At 35.8% G+C, this 22,596-nt stretch overlaps 1 protein-coding gene across 4 annotated transcripts in view; it reads right to left on the bottom strand.

Moving 5' to 3' along the window:
- Nucleotides 1-3,923: 3,923 nt before the first annotated feature.
- The window catches only part of LOC113507828 (protein sax-3-like), a 55,460-nt gene continuing 36,787 nt past the window's right edge, over nucleotides 3,924-22,596 (bottom strand). For all 4 annotated transcript variants that reach the window (XM_026890763.1, XM_026890768.1, XM_026890757.1 and 1 more), the window contains 10 exons: nucleotides 20,616-20,757; nucleotides 11,958-12,287; nucleotides 11,575-11,728; nucleotides 10,346-10,476; nucleotides 9,903-10,175; nucleotides 8,460-9,776; nucleotides 8,043-8,376; nucleotides 7,764-7,936; nucleotides 6,788-7,134; nucleotides 3,924-6,555 (listed from right to left, as the gene is read on the bottom strand). In XM_026890763.1, coding sequence (XP_026746564.1) covers nucleotides 5,968-6,555; nucleotides 6,788-7,134; nucleotides 7,764-7,936; nucleotides 8,043-8,376; nucleotides 8,460-9,776; nucleotides 9,903-10,175; nucleotides 10,346-10,476; nucleotides 11,575-11,728; nucleotides 11,958-12,287; nucleotides 20,616-20,670 — 3,702 coding nt within the window. In that variant the 5' untranslated portion in view covers nucleotides 20,671-20,757 and the 3' untranslated portion in view covers nucleotides 3,924-5,967. The remainder of the gene's footprint in view (nucleotides 6,556-6,787; nucleotides 7,135-7,763; nucleotides 7,937-8,042; nucleotides 8,377-8,459; nucleotides 9,777-9,902; nucleotides 10,176-10,345; nucleotides 10,477-11,574; nucleotides 11,729-11,957; nucleotides 12,288-20,615; nucleotides 20,758-22,596) is intronic.

The raw sequence follows: 22,596 nt of genomic DNA, 5'->3' as shown, positions 1-22,596 counted from the left end.
TTTGTGGCCGGCAAAGCCTTGTTGTCTGCACATTTTAGTTTAATCTGAAGTCCCGACAAAATCTGACCATTATTGTGACGTAGCCAACTAAGCGTAACTTGTAAACTGTGGCAATTTGTACGTCATTTTGGGAGCTAGAGTGAGTCTGACTTTAAGTGATTGTATTTGGATATGAATCAAATCAAGTAATTAAACGGTTTTATTTAACCCGCTCGCTGCTAGAATAGTGATCTTTGGTAAAACCTTCTCCATAAGAAGGACACCTGTGTTAATTATGTTACTATATAATACTTAAATTACCGTTACGATGTCTGTTTAACAGGGTAAAAACACAAAAAGCTTTCACATTTATTATAATATCAATATGAACGATTCCATCACATAGGAAATACATAATGGGCACACGCGAACACAAAGCCGCTCAACACCACTTTTAATACCAAATAACCCGTAGATTTCATAGATAATCCCCAATTCAACCCTCCGATATTAACCCGTCCGAGCTAACGACTCCACTATCGCTCATGGGCACACACATGCGTTTGACAGAACTGTTATTACGTCATTAATAAAATTACAAAAGTACGGCCCCATGTGCTGTCTAAAGCTTACCAAACTTTAGAGTCCGTTTTTGCCCCATCGCATCGGAAGGGTTGGTGTAGAGTGACGTAATTAAATTTAGGCAATTGTCCCAGTATGTTTGTAAGGACGTTAGTTTGACAGTGACCCCGAGTGAGAATTGAGTGAATTAGTCTGAAACACGTTTGTCTCGTGCGTTTATCATGCGATGCAGGCGTGAGTTGCGTTTATTTAGCGTTTGCCTTAATTGTAAAGTGAGTCGTTACATTTATGTGAGCGGTGACTGTTAGTTGGAAATTCTGTCGTATTTCAAGTTCATTTAAATGAATGTTTTGTTTGTTTCTATTACCTTTAATCCTTGACAAAACAGAGTACTGATAGGAAGTAACCTAGTAGGCATGATATAAAAACTCCGCAATAGGTACATTAGCAAAAGCGTTGTGTCATATAATTTATTCAAACAGATGAAACTATACAATGCTATTATTTTGCTTCTTTAACAACCCCTTTAACAAACCAGCAGAACACTAAAACAAAATGATCTGATAATTATCCTCCGCAATTCTCTTTCAGATTTTCTTTCGCAAATTGCATTCACTTCACACCGGCTTGCAAGTTTTTCACAAAAGAACACCTGATTTAACTGCTAACGCCATTAAAAACGGCAACAGTTAAGATATCCGATAAGCACGAGTCTAGGGGTGCGATATTAAAAGGCTTACGAGTGTTGCTCTGAAAAGCCGCTGAACATTTTCTGAAGCTCGCCCACTTAAGCACAGTATTAAGGGCACTTTTGGCTTAAGGGCCACCGTATATTATGGCTGACTTTCCCTATATGCCGGAGGTTTTTTTTATATACACCGCATATAAGGATTAATATTTTACGGTAAAAAGGTTAATTATTTATAACTTTTGCCATAGTAAATGATAATAATTAATTTTACAAAAAACGAGAAAGTTAAAAAATTACATACGCAATATACTAAATGTAATTTTATGCAAACAACCTGAGAACAATAAAGACTCAATTTATATAAAAGCGTTAACAGCACAAATATTGAAATGATCAGACAAATACGTAAAAAAATCAACAGGACATCAGACATCAGTAAATTTAAATCTCCACACTACGGGGTACCGCTAATTGATTGACAACCATTCAACCGATCGCTCTTACAACAATCCACTCGCTACCGGAATTGGGTGTCCAGTTTTCCATTACCTTAATTGCTACGAACAGCCTTTCTGACAAAATCATACATGAGGCAAAAGGACAAAGTCGACGGACGACACTTAATTTAGCAATTAACCCCTAATTTGATTACATACGTCATTGGTTTTGACTGTGAGTGGACATTTGAGGTCTGCCGATGCGCGACAAGGTTCGTTGACGGGTGATTTATTTTTTAACATTGAGTCTGAAATTCTGTAATTGAATGATTTAATTTCAAATTAAATGGCATTTTATTTAACTGAATGACTTTTTATAGCGGTAGCGTATTACATAATATAAGATTATTTCGGAAACTGGCAAAACAGTCCAGTTTTTATACTCAACCAGAATATTTAGTTAGGTAGCTACAATTTATCAGCCTTTGGAACACCGAATACAGTGGCCAACATTCCATGTCTATAAATCATTTCAGCTGACGCAGGTCTAGATTCCATAAAATATAGAGCACACTAACAAAAGAATATAGCGCAATAGTTTTCTCCACAATCGTGCGCATTCTCTGGCACATTCTCGAGCCCTCTTTCCGGAGCCGTGATCAGTTAACTTTTAAAGCTCATTAAAATAGATGGTTCATTCGTTTCGTGTAAATTTTCAGGAGGGCGGAAAATTAAAATAGCACCCCGGGCGAGGCACACACCGGTCCCGTACCTATTGTCCTGATACTGTGAATATGGGAAAGTAGAACGAAAGAGAAAAACTTCGCGTGTTTTCATACGTTAACTTCACTGTAAAAAGTTTATCGGTTCGAGTTGGATGGATTTCGTTTTGTTGTTCGAATGTTTTGAACTGCATTGTGGTGTGTGTTCGAAATAGTGATGCATTTCAAAAGGCTCGCAGCGGGCTATTTTTGATGATGATTTGATAGGTAGCGAATGTATTTATAGCGGACTTTATAAAAGGGCTGACAAAGTGAACTGGGAAACAAAAGAATGATGACTAATCAATTTTGACTGGACTTTACCTAAATTAAAAAGTTACTAATGAATAGGATTTATTCAAAAAATCTAGAAACGAAGTAAACACTCATTGCTCCTCGTCCTCTCGTCCATAATTATGCTATGTTGTGCCCGGCAGTGTCCAAAATTGTATCTATTATAACTCAACAACTAACGTAAACTTACAATTTGTACATTTTGGAAGCAAACAAAGACCTATTCCTCAAAACACTTGATGCATGCAACACCACATACTTTCCCACACAATGGCATCTACATCCTCCAGCTTCCATTAAGCAGCAAGACAAAGCGGAATCCAATCGGCATGTGTATTAATGTATGTTAGTTATCTGTAGCAGACAGACGAACCGGCCGCCCACAAGCCGCGCTAAATACCCAGTCAATAATATACTTACGAAGAGTGTACGACAGAGATTTGCAGCCATAAATTGAATGAGCCCGTCAACAAAGCATGAGCATGTTTGGCCCGGTTTAAATTTTCATTCACACGTAATGCTTTTGTTGGAAGCCGTCATTGGATTTAATTAATGGGAATTAGATAACGGTGACAATGATGGGCTTTTGACCGCGGGTTTGCTGGTGCAGAAGTGATATTTTTAATTGTGGTTCAGCATTGTATGCGGAAATTTTAAACCGCTTTTTGGCAAATGTTGAGAAATTATGATGATGAGTTAGTATCGTCGGTAGAGGGATAGGGATATGAGGTATGATATTTTGTGTACTATAATATCTTCAGAAATTATTATTTTTCAGTGTTTTCAAGTAACAAGTAATTTGTAGCTTTCTGAGTGTCCTATATTTACGTTTTGTCCCTGTAGCAGTGTCGAATTCCAATCAGTCCATCTCAATCTCTGATGTAATTATTTTAGACTTTGGCGTCCAGTTACCTCCTAGTCGCGCTTAAAAAAGTTTTACTTCAATAAAGATTTTCGCTTTCTCGGTTTTAGGACTCGAACCCATAAAATCAACTTCAGTTAAACTGTCGCAGTGTGTATAAATTTTGAATGTACGAAATTTTATGTAAGTTTAAATGGGCTTGCATTCATTTTTATATAAAACCCTGTTTTTAATTTTCAGGGTGGAATATTAGGAAATGCGGTATAAAGACAAAAATGAAAATGACAGATTATTAGTATTTAAATTATTTTATTAAAAATAGGTATCCAAAGACTAATACAAAAATTAAAATCCATCGAGTTTATAATTATTGTGTTCTCAACTATTTCCGTGTATGGTCGTCGCACATAAAAATAGGCCAATGGCTTGTTTCATTGTTCTAGTATTACATGATGAGTAGACACCTTGCTATAAGCCAGCTAATTAATTCACATTGAAATATATAGGGTGAAATTTCCTTAAAAAATAACGAATCCCGAAAACGAATCTTTACATATTATATTTCAAAAGATATTGGTAATTTTGTGATGAGTTTTATACCTCTTGAATATGTTTTTTTTTTATACTCTGAAAATTGTTTTCTGGTGGGATTTCTGATACACCTTTTATATTTATGAGATGACACATTTACATTATTTTATAACAGAATATTTTTTCTATTGAATAATTATTGCTTTTTATAGTTTCTAAACTGATTTTACATTTATCAAACCAGTTCAAACATAAACAATAATTTACTATTGCTTCTATTTTCAATAATTCAAATCTTAAAACACTTGGTACTTAGGACCACGTTTTGAGCATCGCACTCATAATAATTGTAAGTGATAAATAAAAAGTTTACTTTAGTATATTATGTGACACGCCTATTGCTCGCTTTTGAACAAAGTGCGAAAATAGGAACTACGTAAAACTGGTCAACAGAAGCGAGTCTGCTGTCTAATCTAATTATATCTTCGTATTGCTGTACATAGCAAAGCAAGGTATCTAAATAAGGGTAGAGACATAAGATTGTGACGTCCGAACAGATATTAATTTGCAACATCATACGAAATAATCTTACGACTCATTCTATCTCTGTCGTTTGTAGAAGGTATGTGGAGACAGATAATCATTTAAGAAAATTTTAAGTTATTTCGTGTGTTGCTTAAAGTTTTGAATTAAGATTGATGACGCTACCGTTTGGTCTTGTCACGACATCTCACAATCTTGTGATCTTCACCCAAAATAGTTTGTTTATTAGTCTGGAAAATAGATCAGTTGATACATTGAAGAAGTCTAAAGGCAAGTCAACTCCATTTTAATTATTTACAAAATGAAGGGCGATTACACTTTACATTAATTTTGGTTTTCAGATATGGAAGCGTCCTAATTAATAACATTTTTAACTATTATGACTAATACATATGATATGCAATACAAGTCGTGCTATTAATATTATAACAAGTGGATATATAAACTCATATCACATTATCTTACGTAGATTATAACTTTAGTTTTGTAAAAGCTTCATTTGAATTTTATCTCACAACTCCAATGTTACTTTATTATTATTTAGCTATCAATCTCTACATATGGCACGAGAAATAAAGTAAAATAATACTAATAAATACTTTTAATAGAAATAATAAGTTATTTCTCAATGAATTATTGTTTTTTCTAGAATGCATACAAACAAAACGCTATTATTTTTATTTTATTATTTACATTGCTATGAATATTTTTTATAATGTTATTTCAAATTATTGCCAAGCGTTAATTTGTTGTTTCTATTATTATTTGTTACGCTTACACTAATGATATAGGATTACAAATTCGTTCATTGATATTCAGACGGACATATCAATTGAATTTCCAATTCCAATAATAACATTGTAAACACTTATCAGAATTGATATTTTAACGTCATCAAGTGTAGTAGAACATTATACATACTCTTTGCTATAGTTAACTATTTACAATATTTACAATCTTTACACTACGAAGACTAGGAATACTTTTAAAATATATTAGAAGATATATCAAATAAAAACCATTGTCAGTATTATTGTGCTGTAAATCGATAGGCCAGTTCCTTTTAATCACAATTTTAGGCCTTTTTAGTCCGCAAAAATCAAAATAAAATCACTCATTGTCACTGTTTATCTTCACTTAAATAAATCACATCCTTAACACGAGTACAACACTACAACGTGAGGAAGAACTGCGATCTCTGTCCGTGACATCACTACACTACTAGGAAAGATCATCGGTCTATACGTCCGTTTGGCACAGGTCGCCGAAAACCGGCAAGGCGTGATACTACCGGGTTACAGAGTCGACGCGGGGGTGGGGCGCGGGGGGCGGGTGCGTCGGGGCTAGCGACTGCTTCGAACTAACAGTGATCCCCTGCCCCTGCCTGAATGACGTCAGTCTGGCCAGCGTCCGCGAGGCGTCGTTATCGAAATTAGGCCTTTCGTACTGGTGTTGTGGTCTCTGTCTCTGCGGCTGCATAGCCTGCAATTCGTCGTAACCACCGTCCTCAGGGTAATTCTCCTCGTCTGATTCCTCTTCGCCGAACGCTCGGTAGGTAGACTCAGATTCGGAATTTTTCCTCGAACTAATTCCGTAAGTTCGGCCTATGAGCGATTGTGTTACATCAGTCTTAAGGCTTTTATCGCCTTTTCTCTCATCTAAACTTGATTGATTGTATCTTATTTGAGCCTTCTGTGTTTTATCTAACGAAGGTAAATCGTAGAATTTTAACACGTTTGGATGGCCTTGGAAATATTTTTCGCTATACACATTTCTGTTGTAATAGCCACCGTTGCTGGCTGGATACATTTCCTCTTCAGCAGCATACCGATTGTCAAACGAATCAACGTTTTTACCAGTCGGCGGAAACCAGCCCTGTGAAAACAAAATCTGTTGTACTTCCTAAAGACAAACCAAAAAAGTACTATCAAAACCAAAAAAGTATCTAACTAAAATCTAATTTTTTTTTTACAATTTCTACCAACTGCATAAAAATCGAGTGATTCTTGAATTTATATAGTCAATTGAACAAATTAAATGGGACAAATATCAGGTTGGCAGAGCTTCAAATTTTGCAAAATGGAACATTACATAATTGGACACTTACCAATGAACTCACACATTGCCTGGTATTGGCAACTAGAGTAACCGAGGCGTACGCCGCCGGTGAAGTTGCTGTTTTACTTGTGTTCCATTCGTTTGCATTCGCCCGTGAAGACGTCACTTCAGCATACTCAGGTAATTGCTGGGTAACTTTGTCATACTCAGAATTAGCTTTCTCTTTAGATTGATTGGTTTGATTGCCGGACATACACAAACCAGGTTGATTCTCCATCCACAACAGTGACTCAGTTTTTGTCACAGTGTTCTTATTGTAACAGCTACTGAGAGGATGAGACAAAGACACCGCCGCTTTTATGTTCATTTGAGTCACCAAACTTGTACCATTGGAATCTAAAACAACATCTTCAATTAGTCACAACAGGATTTCCTCCGTTATAATTCCGTTTGACAATCATTTCATAAGCCGCATGCAAATGATCTCGTTTACTGAATACTTAAAAGATGTAAATCGGTCTATATAAAAAAACAAAGCGAGGGAAATTGGCTTAAAGGTAACTGGGTGAGTCAACAAACGAATCGCCCGGAGAAAACAAAATAGAAAACATTTACATTTACTGGGTCTTTATTTCTCGGATTTGTATCATTCCTTTGTGCCCCGAACGTGAATGCAAAGTGAAAGAGATCCACTGCGCTCACGAGAGGGCTCGCGCTACCTTTCAACTCGAAAGTAATCTAGCTCCCCTCCCTTTCCGTCGCATGGCAAAGCCTCTATCAAACAAACGCTCGGCGCCCTGCACCACCCCATGACACCCGAGGAATGTTTTTAATTTTGAAATTCTGATGCTGATTCCACAGAAAAAATAACGTTTCGAGATAAGCTGAATAACTGTTTATTTTCGAGTTACCATTGGTTGTTTTATGCGGACGTGATCCGCTTCAAACAATCAGAGATATACACAACGCGTTTATTATTATGTTTGCGCCGACTGGCGTTCGACGTAGTATATACTAACACTTACCATAAATGTTGGGAAGCGCAGACTTTTTGGCGAAAATGTTGTGTTTCCGCACGTAAATAATGCCGCCAATCACAATTATTTTAAACAGAACAATTGCTCCAATCAAAAAGTAAAACCATGTTTCCATAACAAAGTCCCCAGCCACTATAGACACTTCCCCGTTTATCGGGTATCTGAAATAAAATGAATACGTCAGAAACGTCCGTCGGATGTTAAATGTAATGACATTTCATTTGGCATTATCTTTATGCAGATTTTATTTTAGTAACATAAAATTACCTGGACAAAGGATCCAATCCAACGGAGCGAGAGTCGATATTTAAATACACTTTTTGGCTGAATGGGCCCAGACCAACGATAGTTTCGGCAGCAATTTGCACTGAATAGCTGACACCAGACGTCAAATTAGTCATAATTAGACTGGTCGCTTGATGTACGGTCGTGTTGATGGCCACCATGGATTTGTTCGCAGGTATGTCTAACCAATTAACCAGTACGTTGTAGCCGGTAATTACACCGTTTTGTAAATGGGTCTCTGGAGGCGACCATTTTAAATGTACTGTTGTTGTATTTAAAATGAACATTTCGATGTTAGTTGGAGGTCCGTCAGGTACTGTAAAAAATGATTAAGTTAGTAAAATTATTACACGATGTGTAAAAATAACAGAAAATGTTTAATATATTCTAGGTATTTACCATCATCCAACGTTTGAGCCACCCTGGAATTTGATGGCTTCCCCTCAAATTTCTTATAGAAGGGTATAAGGAAAAACTCGTATTTTGTATATTTTCTCAAAGACGTTATTTCATACCCGGAGACGTCGTTGGAATGCAAAATAGTTTTCATTTCATACTCCGTCGTTATATTGTCTTGGGGTCTGAAATATATGAATAAGCCTTCCAAGTAGTAAAAGTTCTGTATTTCCCACATGAGTTTGATAGTTTTCGAATCGATTGGTGTTGCTTCAATCAGTTCCACTATGTTATCTGTTAAAATGTTGTTTCTGAATTCGGTATTGTTAGAGAATACACCAGTTTTCCACAGAGAGTTTGCATCGTCACCAATAGTCACAGCGTCCGATACGGGGCTCGGACCGGACAACCCATGGGAATTTTCTGTTCGGACGATAAACATATAAGTGACCCCAGGTACTAATGATTTAACAACGAATTGTGTATGATGAACTCGCCTCGCCAACACAACCCACCCTCTTGAATTTCTTGGAGTACTATTTCCCGATAATGTCTCTCTAGAAAACACTTCCACTTGATACCCAAGTATGGATGATGATCCAATTTTATTATTTTGATTCCAAGTGATGGTAACTTTTGTATCTGTTACATTGTAAATGAGTGGTTTTGTAGGCGCACCAGGCAAAGACGATACATCCGCAGCCCGAAAAAAATGAATGTTCGGATTTATTGGACTGTCGACTAATAAGACTCCACTCCAAACATATTTCCCGTGGTGTGAGGAAGCGACACACGTATATGTACCAGAGTCGGTTTTGTCCAAATCCTTCAATATAAGAGTACCATCATTAGTAACATTCCTTCTATGATTTTGTATTAATGCTTCCCCTTCAAAGTACCAAGCGATGATTGGTTCAGGTGTGCCGACGGCTGTGCAGGGGAAAACTGCCATCGATTTTATAGGTAACGTTTGGTTAGAGGGCCCGTTTGTTATGATTGGCGGTGGGCGGTCATCGTCTGACGTCACGGTTAGTTTCCCTCTGACAAACGAACTGCCAGCAAAGTTTACCGCCGAGCAAACTATCGTGTTTCCACTATCGTTTTTATTCGTGTCGTTGATTGTAAGTATGGTAACCCCATCGAGAACTGTTGTCGCATGGTATTTGCCTCTCGATGTTCCAGGAAAGATAATTGTTCGGTTGCCTTCTATACTCCAAAACATTGTGGGTTCCGGCGTACCAGTGGCAGTACAAGTAAATGTCGCCATCGTTCCACTCTCAGCGTTAACTGAATTAGGTCTTAAAGTAATAGCAGGAGGATCTAAAATAAAATAAGAAGAAAATCATTTTACAACACGCTACAGCAAAACAACAAGTGTTGGTATTGTTTTAATAAAATGCTAGTAGAAGAAAAGGCTTGCAATATTAATTTTATCGGAAAACTCACCGTATACAGTCAAGTATCCGCTCGCGCTCACAGCTCCGACAGAATTACCGGCTTCACAGGAGTATTCTCCCTCGTCGGCTAAAATAACGTTGTCGAGTCTCAGGCTCCTGTCGTCGAGAACTTTGACGCGGCCGAGTGGCATGTTTCCACCGCCAGCAGTCCTTCGCCATAGCACGTCTGGGAGGGGATCTCCCCCCACCCGACATTGGAATGTGACGCTGCCGCCAGTCTGTGCCACAACGTCCTCCGGGCCCGTGATTAAGTACGGCTTAACTGTGCAGTGAGAAATGTCTCTCTGAATTACATGACAAAAGAGGTGTTTGCGAGAAATTTCACACAAATGTCGAGTTGCAACCAGAAATTAGTATGCAGTTATAAATTGAATGCGACAAATCTCTACTGTTTGTAGAACTGAGAGACACCAAATTATTGTCGTTACTCACTCTGTATTCTGAGCGTCGCTGTTGCCGATTCTCTGGTTCCCGCCGCATTCCTCGCAATACATTGATATCTGCCGGCGTCGGTTTGCCTGGCGTCTTGTATTACGAGATTGCCACCGTCGACTAAATGCATCCTATGGTAAAAAAATGTTAACTATTAGCGACAAAAGTAAACAATTGTTCCGATATTAATAATGAACCTTTCCTACGAACAAAGTCATTCAAATGTGGGGCGGAATATCTGAATGGGAAATTAACATTTAATAAAGGGTCCGGTGAGTCAGAACTATTGAGATTTTTACTTGATTGCTTGTCGAGCTCTTCAAATATCCCCTTCTTTTATAACTTTGATGTACCTCCCTCCCTGCGTACGGCTGTTAATTATTTTTATGCTTCACCATACGTAACAGCGCGCCCTCAAGATGTAACGCTCATAAAAATTCATAGAGAGCAAAGTGAAAATTGGCAATATAACTTTGAGCGATATTCAATTCAGCGCGTTAGGATTTATCTCATTTTTAAACAATGTGTCGTTGCTGACTAAACTTTCGATTTACTTACGGCATTTTGATCTATGGTACCTACTAAACATAGTTTTGTTAAAAATTTGTTAACGTAATATATTAGATAAGTGTTACAGTAGTTTGTACGATAACAACTGAAATTGAATTAAAATTAATATAAAAATAACAGTTAACACATTTGGAAGGCTTTGAAGAAAGAATAAAAGGCTTCTAAACAAGAACTCTATAAATATTCTCAGACAATTAATTGCAACCATAACAAAGTCCTGGGATCGTAAAAGAATGTTTTCTTCCCGCTTGGCGCTAAACGACGCATAAATTAGTATCTGGTTTGATTACCCGCTACGCCGCCCGTTGAATTTATATGGGAGGTATCTGATGTCAAACGACTCTTCGAGTAGCTATTCAAGACTATCATGTTTCCACCATCCCGCTGTACTCATGAGAGCACTTGTTACCCTTAAATTTACTTCAAACTACCCTTTATCAAGGAAATTGTAAGTTGTAGATCTCCATTTCCAGACAGTTTGGTTCGGGAAGTAATTTAAATGAATTGACTTAATTTGTTTGTATTTGTGTGAAGTAAACTTTTAAATAAGAAATATTTTGTACTTTGGGTTTCTTAATATGAATATCAATTTTCTAATTAATTAAAAGTAAATAAAATATCTATTCGATCAAAAAATATCTGTAATTTCGAATACTGACCTGGAATCGCTATCAAAGTGTAGCATCTGTCCATTTTTCTTCCAGTACACAGTGGGTTCTGGTGAGCCTCGTGGCGGCGAACACTCCAGTATCACAGTCTCACCTTGCGCCGAGTCCGTGGATACCGGCTCCAGTCTAAACTCCTCACGAAGGACTGTGGACAAAAATATTAAATTAAAAAAAAGGAAGTTGAAGTTGGAACAAAGTTACGGCCATCCTGCGTTTCTGATCACTGCAAAAACCGTGTTACAAGTCCATATTTTACTTTCAAATCGTTTGTCCTAGTTCCACAGCAAAATGAGCTTTTAAAATATGGATTATGTAACAAAGGAAAGCAACAAGCAACCCACAATCACAAGATTACTGAGTAATTTGAAAATTACCTGCAACATGCAACGTTGCGTTTCTACTCCTTGCTGTTCCATAAGGATTTGTTGCTTCGCACCAGTAAACACCGGCGTCTGAATGTGCTCTTCCATGTGTGGTTCTTAGGAAGAAGAGGCCTCCAGCTGGCAGTAAGCTTCTATGGGTGTCTGAGACCACGAGGACTCCTCCCTTGTACCATCGTATGGTTGGTGAAGGTGAGCCCCCAGCGCGGCAGTTGAGCGTGGCTGGCTGGTGACGGGCTACCGTGACATCAATGGGCTGTTCTATAATGTACGGCGCTTCTCCATTGCTGACGTAGTCATCGCTCATGCCGCATTCTGCTGGACCTGTTGGCAAAAAACAAGAGTTTTATAACTTCTGCCGATATATTGGAATAGCGGCTTTCCTTTATGGGAACATGAACGGAGCGATTCTTTGCCAAGTCTAGATGCAAAATATCAACAGCTACTTCTGTGTCACTACCATCGACCCTAACAATATAAATTACTATGTAAACACTTACATTCAAGTGTTTATGCAGTGGCGTGTTGAGCAAGCGTAATAAAAGGCGTCGTTTGCTTCGACATCGGTCCCACCCACTCCATACTCTCACACCAGCTTTATTTTAAATTTTTCCTAACAAAAGCCCTTTCTAGGCTACGGTTTATTTTAATAATAGGTTGAGTATGTCATTTGCAGTTACTCTAAAGCGGCGCACAATAATAATGAGCTATAAACACAGGCTTGCCGATGCAGGGTCTGAGGGTCCCCCAAGGATTCTGGGGTCCCAAACCCCACTATTTTACTCTGTTTACAACGCAACGCGCAGATGTTAGTTTTTGACACTCGAATTGATGTATGTCTATTGTTACAGGGTGCATTGTAGCCTAGTAAAAATCGATGAAAAAAAATATTCGTTTCGGTGTCCGTTTTAGCAAAATGAACCTTCATAATCGATAGACGAGTCGATTTCATATGCGGAGTTGTATTTTCGAACGAAATCAATAGGGATTACTCTTTTGTGTGTAGTAATTGTGTTTATTTATTCACGTGTCCCAACGTTGTGAATGCGGTGCGATACAAGGGCTAATCTATAATTGAATCTCCATTCGATTTGCTATCTTTCGATTTTTGCGTGTGCAGCCCTATTTTTATTACGTATTTTTGGAAATATTTTGGGCTAATTGTGCAAAAATAATAATACTACTTTAGTTGGATCGTTAGTAGAAGTAGGTATATAGCAATGGTTTAAAGCGCACCTTAACTGTTAGTCTTATTTTAGAGAGTACGAAAATCTTTACTATTTACCAAAATTATTTGAAACTGAATTCTGCTAAAAATACGATTTCACGACGTACCTAAGTAGGTAAGCTATTGATTTCGGCGTTTTTCAAGAAAGTAACTATACCTTTATTGCTTTATTGTAATATATATCTCAATATGTAAATCTATGATACATATTTTGACCTGTGTATAATAACATACAATAAGATACAACCTATCTTTGTAGTAATAACCGTGTCACATATTAGATAGCGTGGGTTTCACTATACCTAATCTAAAGGAGAATAAATACATATTAAGTTGAATTCGGTATATTTTTCATAAAACGAAATAAAAACAGCTTCAATATAAAGTAAAAAAAAATAGACTATTTAAATATTTTTTTAACTATTTGCTTGTCACGTGTGATGTGAAGTTATAACTTCGAATATAATAAATGAACAAAACGTGTTATGTGAAAAATGCCCCATTGTTTTGGTTTACTGAATAAATACCTACACCGTAACGATAATGTCTCATTGAGAACGATAAAAGAGGAATAAAAGTATATAATAGGTACATGTTAACAGAAACGTTGGAAGTTGTCATAAGTAATGGTTAAATCGCGTGTTCGCTTTCCTTTTAAATGCTTCTTCTATCTTTTATTGTTAGATAATTACACGAAGTTATTTTAGTGGACCATAAATATAATTAGAATTTTGTCGTTATAGAATAGATTCATCCTTCTTCGTTACAATATACTTAATTCGTAATCTGCTGTCATTATAACCTTTCTTTGATGGACTTTCGCATAGTTCGTTCTGGGTGTTATTTCAATAGGACAAACAAAACCAGTCTAAAAACGCCTATTTTAAGAAGTTGGATATAAAAACTGTGAATTGTTATAGCCTAGTGGTAAGACTACAGGACTGCTAAGTCAAAGTTCTCGAGATTGATACCAGGGTAATGACGTCATCATTAATCATAAAAATCTCATTTTATTTCAACTTCATCTTCTATTACAGAAACATTTCGTTGCAAAAACGATATATCACTTCCCATTCTTAAGGCGCAAACAAAATATACCTAAATATAAAAGCTTTTATAAAAACGATAGGATGTGCCATGTGCCACGTGAATGTAGAGCAAAAAATAGTGACCATAGGACTGCAGAGTGACAACTATAAATTAACTGCCGCCATCGTAAAGAACGTGCACAGATATGATACGGTATACTATATGGTTATACAAAGTTTGAGGGCTCCGAAACCAGCGTTTGTTGTAAAAGAGAATTTTCGCTTTAACTCTAATTGGCTTAGAATTTTTTTATTGAGAATATTTTGTTAAATTTGATCATTAATACGATGTTTGATAAAGTAATTGAATTGCATTATCATATTAAATTTAAATTACTATTATTGATAAAAATAGTTTTAATATAGCTAATTAATGACAATTTTAATTACATTTATTATCAGTGTCAAAGCACAAAAGTTAGAATAGTGAATGTATGTTAACAATCGTGTCTTTCATTGTTGTCGCAGCGTCAAAAACGCTAACAGCTCTCTATTCATACTCGCTGTTTTAATGGACTCACATACCTAGACGTGCACAGATAAAAATAAGATTTAGCAGATTGCGAGCAACATAAAATATTGTTTATGTTTATCTCAATACGTTAGTTTATCGCGCATAAAAGTAACTTTATCGCATAGTTGTACGTTAGAACTCTATCGATTATTGGATATTAGGTTTGATATATCCTTCCTCGGGCTTACGTTTATGATATAAGGTTTTATTACGCGTTGCACATAAATGTTTACGTAATTCTCTAAAGATTATTCGATGTTACTGCACATAAATTGATTTTAAGAATACTTGGTTTTGGCATCGAACTGGCTTCTAACCGATTTCTTAATGTTGTCTGCTGCACGGTCATCGGCAAATTAACTGACTATTTTATAAAAAAAGTATAATATGCAAAAAATTAAGCATAATAACAAATAGAGAGATCGTTTCAATAAATATAGAGTCTAACTAACAGATTAATGTTTGCAATTATAAAACACGACATCCAGTGTATCATCATCGATAATCTCCATCAGATAAGATTATAAGAAACATACAACTTTGCCGTCAAGGTGTTGCCAGTAGTAATAAATATGAACCAAAGTGTTGCATTTCAAAAAAATATAATTTATAGCCGCGGTACAGACGCCAACGCCGCCGGGAGTGACTTTACAACTCTCACGCGGTAGTTACGCGCTATTGTTCAACAATCTTTGTTAAAAAAAATCGCAAGGGTGATTCTTGTCCCCTACTAATTTACTACAGGCACATGTCGACACGCGTCGCAAGAGTAAAATAAATAAAAAAAAATCGGTTATAGAGACACGGGTTTCGCATTTAAGGCGAACGACACGCGGCCTACCAACTCCAAACTGTTGCAAGTCCGTTTGAACTAATCCCTTAATGTTTTTTGTCGGTTCGAAATTGATAGCTCTCGTGTATCCGTGAACTAATAAACTTTTAGAACATACGATTGCACTCTGTCCGATCGATTTAGGTTTATAGACATGTAAACTGGATCAGCTTTTGATATGGTGCGATATTGCCGTAAAGCTGTCAGAGGATATGTAATATCATCAAAGTTATAAATCCCTTTGATCATCGGCACTTGAGCTTATTTATTTACGCGGAAAATCATGTTGCATCATGACATTACGTAATTGCCGACTGACTGAACATTTTCAAATGGCCATAACTGTCACCCCAAGTAACTTGATAGTCGTTTGAATTTTCGAATATCTAATTCTAATGGCAGTGATTGGCTCCCTTAGGAGGTAATCATGATTTTTCGAATGAACACGTGCTCAATTTTAGACCCCCTTGCAATATGAAGCGCTTGACATTATTAGTTGGCAGTGCATCCGCGACGTTTGTACTGACTGAACGACGTATGTAATTAGTGCGAAATTAAAACATATTTTCGTGAACCATTTTTGCTTTGTTCTATCCCCTGAGGGGAAACAGTGCGCAGTTATTACTTTAAATTCTGTCACGCGTCTAATTAATTCTCGTGTTGTTAAAAACTGCAATAACTTTATTTTGAATGTAATTTAAAAATATTTACAGAGTTATGTTCGAAAGTATATACTCCAACTAAAACGAAAACATATTTTCAATAAAAAACCCACCGAACAAAATGTTACTCTTAAAACCGCCATAAAATGCTAGCACCAAAACCATAACCTAACTTAATTGTTTTATTAGAAACTTTTTCACACATCCAACTCACACCACACGTGATACTGGCAGTCCGTATTAAATGAACTGAACAGAGCACAAACAGCCAACGACACGCTTAATGAAATAACACTTATATATATTTTACGGTGCAAAAAACACGCACATGTGTTCAGAATTAGCCAGACGGATGGACGGATTACTTCAAATGTATTTTTCGTGTGTAACGCTGTTTGTCTTGTAAGACCTTCTAATGTATTGGGACAAATTGTTGACACAGTGTCATCTTTCGTAGGGACCGATACCTGGCTGGAACTGGGGCAGCTAGACGTGCAATAAACGACGCTGAATTCCATTTTACAAAAACCACAGTTCGATTTTCAACTCTATTACGTAGTATTAAAGTTTGGATATGTTATGACGCTTTTATCTGTCGTAAAGTTTGTTTGGTTTTGCGAGGTGTAGCCGTTTCACAGGCATGTTTACGGAAATGCGTCGGCGACATGACAGTCGCGCCGTCCCCGAACAACGGTTTGTTTTTGTGACAATCCGACGCGTGGGCAGATGGAATAACAGATTTTGATACTGTACAAAAAGTCGTTAGATTTTAAATATATGGCTCTTGTAAAGTTGGAATGTTCAATGTCCATGTAGTATTGTGTTCAAACTCCTACAGCTATAGATATGAGTTTTGTATTGTCTGTTGTTCAAAAAAAGAATTTAAAAAAGAAAACTATTTAAAGTGGTGCTTGAATGAGAGCGTAAGATCTTTAAGTAGATAAAGTTCTAGCGATATAAACAAAAAAAAAACAAGATTCAGCTTCCAAACAGGTACAAACAAGCGTCAACATAAAATATAAAATCGGAAGCCATTATTTAGACCAGGTACTCTTCCTACCAAAAAATACAAAAAGGTATTTCGCGAGCACAAAGTTATCTGATCATAAAACAAAAAAGTTGCGTGAAGACGGGCCCTTGCTTACTGATTAGCTAGCGACATCTATATTTAAAAACAAGATAAGAATCTGCTGCAAATTTAACAAAACACGATCGGCTTATTAATTCTTTTGTCATCAGACAATATTATTATTTAGGTACTTATTTCTTAGTTTAAAGGATGTTTAGAAGTGTTTTCAAATGAATGTAAATGGGATGTGTCACAGCATAGTGCCCCATTTAGTGAACAAAGACAGACAAAGTAATAGACAAGATAAGTAACAAAACAGTCTGTTTGTGAGACCTGAAAACAGTCCATTGTTAGCCAGTATCTGTAATACTAATGTGGAATAATAATGATCGGTGGGCTTATTCTATAGGTACCTTCTGATGATGGAAAAATTGTAACTCTCGCTGTCAAAATCATTGTTCGAGTCAATAAATATCAACTAGCAAAATTGAAATGTAAAATTATTAATGTAATGTATATTCCAAAAACTAATGAAAAATTACGCTTGTTTAGCGTTTGCAAACAGTAAACAATTACGAAAAAATTACCACTTCAAATTCCGAACAAGAACAACATTCATTCTCTTACGTCATAACTTCATTCACAAAGCTCAATAGTACATTGATTTACTCATAAAAGTTCCATGCAAACGGAATTCGAAATAAGAACTTTATTTCAACAAAAAATAGTTCTTTTATAGGGGTCACACACACGTGTCAACGTTCATAAATGTCATAGCTTTGTTTAGAGCGGCGATTCAGATACGGACCGTTTTTCAAAAATCGAACAATGACGAACGCTAAACGAACAAGCCTATTGTGTCTTGTTGCAACAGATTTCCTTTTTTTGCATTATGGTTTTAAAACCTGTATGTTGCCAGTTTATCAATTTTTAATACACATTTTTCAACGTAATGTACTTGAAAAACGTCTCAAAAATGTAACATTATTCTAATATATGTAGTTCTTCTACTAAAGAATGTTAGAATAGCTTACTTTATCAACATATGTGAGTAAATAAAATATTTTTAAAAGTTGATTGACAAGATGGCTAGCTTATTGGAACCAGGCTAATTAAGGCAGCAATTTTTTACAAAATGCTGGTATGTTCGCTTTCGCATCCCTTTGTGCCGGGATAAAGTTAAAGCGGGTATTTCAGTCTATAATGTAATTTTACCATAAACCCATCGAGGACAAAGCTATCGAACACAGAAAACTCCATTAAAACTCGTTCAATCCATTTAAGGCGATACGTAAACGAAAAAGTCTTTTACAAAGGAAAAAACTTGAAAATCGGCTAAAGAAATTCTTTTCGCACATTTAAAAAAGAAATACATATTAAATATTTAGGCAATAGTTTAGTTTCGTTAAACTTACCTTATTTACTCGAGGTATTTATTTCATACCTGGAATTTTTTTTAAGCTACAAAGCTGTTATCTATGTTATCGTGGGGTTTGCCAGGTCCTCAAAGAACTTGTTGTATTACAAGATTTACACGGAATGCCTATAGTGCAGTGCTACAACGGGATAATAAAGTTACAATTTTTCTATAGAGCTGCTATTTTAATGACAGTTTCTACGGCAAAGCGTTTGACTGAATGCATCACGCAAGTAACATGATGATATATGATTATGTTACGGTTCCATTGTATATTTAACTTTTTTAGTTTGCCACGGTTTATTGCATTAGATACAAAAGATGGGCGTCGTTTGACATTAGCTTAACTTCTTTACGCTTTGATAGATGCCACGGGTGAATCTGTGGGGTCCCTCAGGGGATGATGTTGGGACCCGTAGTTATTTTTACTATGAAATGATGAAAACATAAATATGAATTTTAAATACATGTATGACAGATTAGTAATAAAAAGCAAAAATTTTCTACCCCTTCAGGTAATGGTGTCTAAATTGTAATTCATAGAACTCCAATTGTTAAATATTTATAATGTAGAGCAAGCGTAGAGTCATTGTAATAATAAGATTATTAATAAGTATCAGGAATAAGTGACCTGTCTTTCAAGTGCCTTATAAAGTATTCAAAATTAAGAAATTATATAAACTGCACTGTAAAAAAAGGGATTAAGATTGGTCACCTAAGTTAACAGTTCAAAATTATCCAGAGACTGTATTTTTATATTCTTTTGACTGTAAAATATGCGATAGACAGATGCGGGACACACATGTGTTTTGTTAACCTAATGAGATTTGTCAATAAGTTACGCTTCCCGCTTTATATTAGTCCCGGGAGTATCATTATCCTGTGTTTATTTGTAAAACACGATTTTTACCGCTTTGGTCGTGGTCGTTTTTTACTGAGTGTTAAATATTCTGGCTTTTTAATCATTCATCATGTCAATGAATGAAAGCAATTGTATTAGTTTGAAGAATTACGTCTGAGAGCTACAGCAATAATAATTAAAATTAACTCCTACAAAAACTATATTCAACCTATTATTTCCTAGCTAGTTAAAAAATTAAATAAAAATACACAGAGAGATGGTTTTGTGTAAAGCAAAAACCTCTAAACACATCTTCCATATTTCAAGTAGAACAATACACTAGATGAGCAGTTATCTAACACCACTCAACAAATACCACTCCAATCCTATACTTACAAAATCGATAAATACAGTAGAACTTCGGAACAACTAAAATTACTTAAAAGACTTGGCAAAGTCAAGGTTCAGATCTATTAGCCTCGGTCCCATGGGGTACGGCCCCCACGGGTTAGTGCCTTGCCGTACCATCTCAGATTTGTGGCGATGTTACTGCTAAAATAGAAGTGTCACTCTCAATTGCTTTTATTTATGTGTAAGTGAAGTTTACGTGCTTAAAATTGCATTTTTGTGTTTGTGGAAACTGTTATGTGCAATCGTATTGGCTGTTAAAAGTATCATTTCTAAAGAATTTACTGCGTTTCTATAATTAGAATTTTATCGGTATTTTTTCACTGTGTGACTGAGCTCCTTTTTGCAAAAAATATTTGAATACTATATATGTATATTTAAATAAAAGTTTGTTCCGTTCCACATAAAGATAAGATGTTTCCAATAATGAAGAACAGTAAAAAAAAAGTCTTTAGATGTCACGACAAACGACGTGCACTGGCCATGAGAATATTAACGCGCAACGATGGCTTCACAATTTGCTATTTGCACAAAAATTGTTGCATCGTCTAAATAACCATAAAGCTACACAATTTAATAAAACGAAATCTTACCTGAGCAGAAGCATACCAGCCCGAGTAAAGATGTCACTAGGGTCAAGATATCCATTCTGACAGTCCACTAACACATTTTCAGCTTAACAATTGATGTTTCTGAGCGGACGTAGTCTGCAACATTTTCTTCTTTTTCATTCACCTGTGAACAAAAGAAACATAACGTTAATACCAGAATCATTAAAACTATTCCAAGTTTTCTGAATACTCGAGAATTATGACTAAACACTAAGTACTTTAAAACATGAATCGAGAGTCATCCTAGCTGTTGATCAGTCTCAAAAGAGAATTTCACCAAATATTAAGTATCCTACACTCAATTTTTCGACACACAATAAACGCCCGAAAATTTTACCAAAATATCCGCTTTAATTTTATTAAATTCTCCAGTTAAGGATATTTTCGTAATTTAGTTTAGTTATACATTGGATTTGGTAAAACCCTTTCCCTTTATTCAATAACATAACGAGATAAGAGGACCCGTGGGTCTCGCCGTTGTAAATTTGAGGAGTCGTTCCGGTTTTATACAAATACTTATTTATATTGGTATCTTTTATGTATGTAGGAAGTTTTTTATATCACGCCAACCCCTGCAAGGTACTTTAAGTTTTTTATGTGCTGTCTACATAACTTGAACAATTTTGGAAGCAAATTTGGACTAATATTAAGAAGGTGAAGTTTCTGTATGTTTGGTACCTCTGCTCTTAAATATTACTTCAACATTGACATTAATATTAATATACTTTTTAACAAAGCCATCCAAAATTTAGGGATAATTCAAACCACCACATGACCTTAAATGCATCCTACATCTTTAAAGTATACACCGGTAACTAGAACATGAAATTAATATTCAGTACATTATCAAACTAGGGTATTAAAACTTTGATGTTTAGAGGCCCGAGAAACATCTGTACCAATTCACCACCGGCCCTACATAATCAAATTATACAAACAATTTCTCACCGATGACATCAATGTAAACAAATCTATATTTGTTTGGATTCCAAAAACAGTAAACAGCTGTCAGAAAAATATTTGAACCTCTTAAAGTCTTTATAACAACTCTTTGAGAGCCAAATATAAACATTGGCTAAGTATTTATTCGACTATCAACTTTGCTTTAAGTTTTAAATATCTGACGGCTTAGTATTGTAACTAACTGAATTATTTGGGTTTTATGGGGAATAAATCGAGTATCTCTAAGTACCAGCCTCGATTGAAAAGTGTTATTTCATTTCATGACTATTATTATACAAGGCTAATCAAAAATCCATAACATCTTTAAATAGCTTGAAAATGGCTAAATTGTCACGTAATTTCTCGTTTTCTAGAACATTGAGTTCACGGTATCTACAGAAATTTTAAAAGCAGTTGCTTATTGTTGATCAATAACACAACAAGAGCTCTCTTTCATCAAAACTTTACAACTATGTTTACAAACATTTATTCTTCATCATTTGCCACGTTCAAACACGTAGTTTACTCAATAAATGTCTCGAAGTTCAGAAAACATATCAGAGATAAATATTTCATGTTTACAAATAAAAATATCTCTAGTCGGAAGACATTCAAAAGATGATTATTAATTAGGCTGAACCCACTTTTGATCTGAATTGGGCAACATTTAGCAATGTTTTGTTTATTCTGAATAGTTGTTTATTTTAATATATCAGATGAACCGTTTGATGTTGTACTGAATGTGACAAATTGGACTAAACTTCAAAAGTATTTTTGTAAGAGGAGTAACTGTCAGGAACTTTGAATATGGATGTCATTTATCGTAACTTAATTTGGAGTTATATATAGTAGACGATTATCAGGATCGCATCAAAGCGTGGGATATTCTAAGAAAGTGACAACTAAGTACTAGTAGGCTCGAATAGATTATAAAAGTCTTGAGTAATTAACTAACTACTGTGGATATTTGCATTTGTAAGATCTACGAATGCTTGACTCTGGGTGTCTTTGTGCGTGTTAC

The sequence above is a fragment of the Trichoplusia ni genome, chromosome 2 (genome assembly GCF_003590095.1).
Source record: "Trichoplusia ni isolate ovarian cell line Hi5 chromosome 2, tn1, whole genome shotgun sequence".
Classification (NCBI taxonomy): domain Eukaryota; kingdom Metazoa; phylum Arthropoda; class Insecta; order Lepidoptera; family Noctuidae; genus Trichoplusia; species Trichoplusia ni.
The sequence above is the reverse complement of the archived record's forward strand: the minus strand, read 5'-3'. Positions and strand labels throughout refer to the sequence as shown.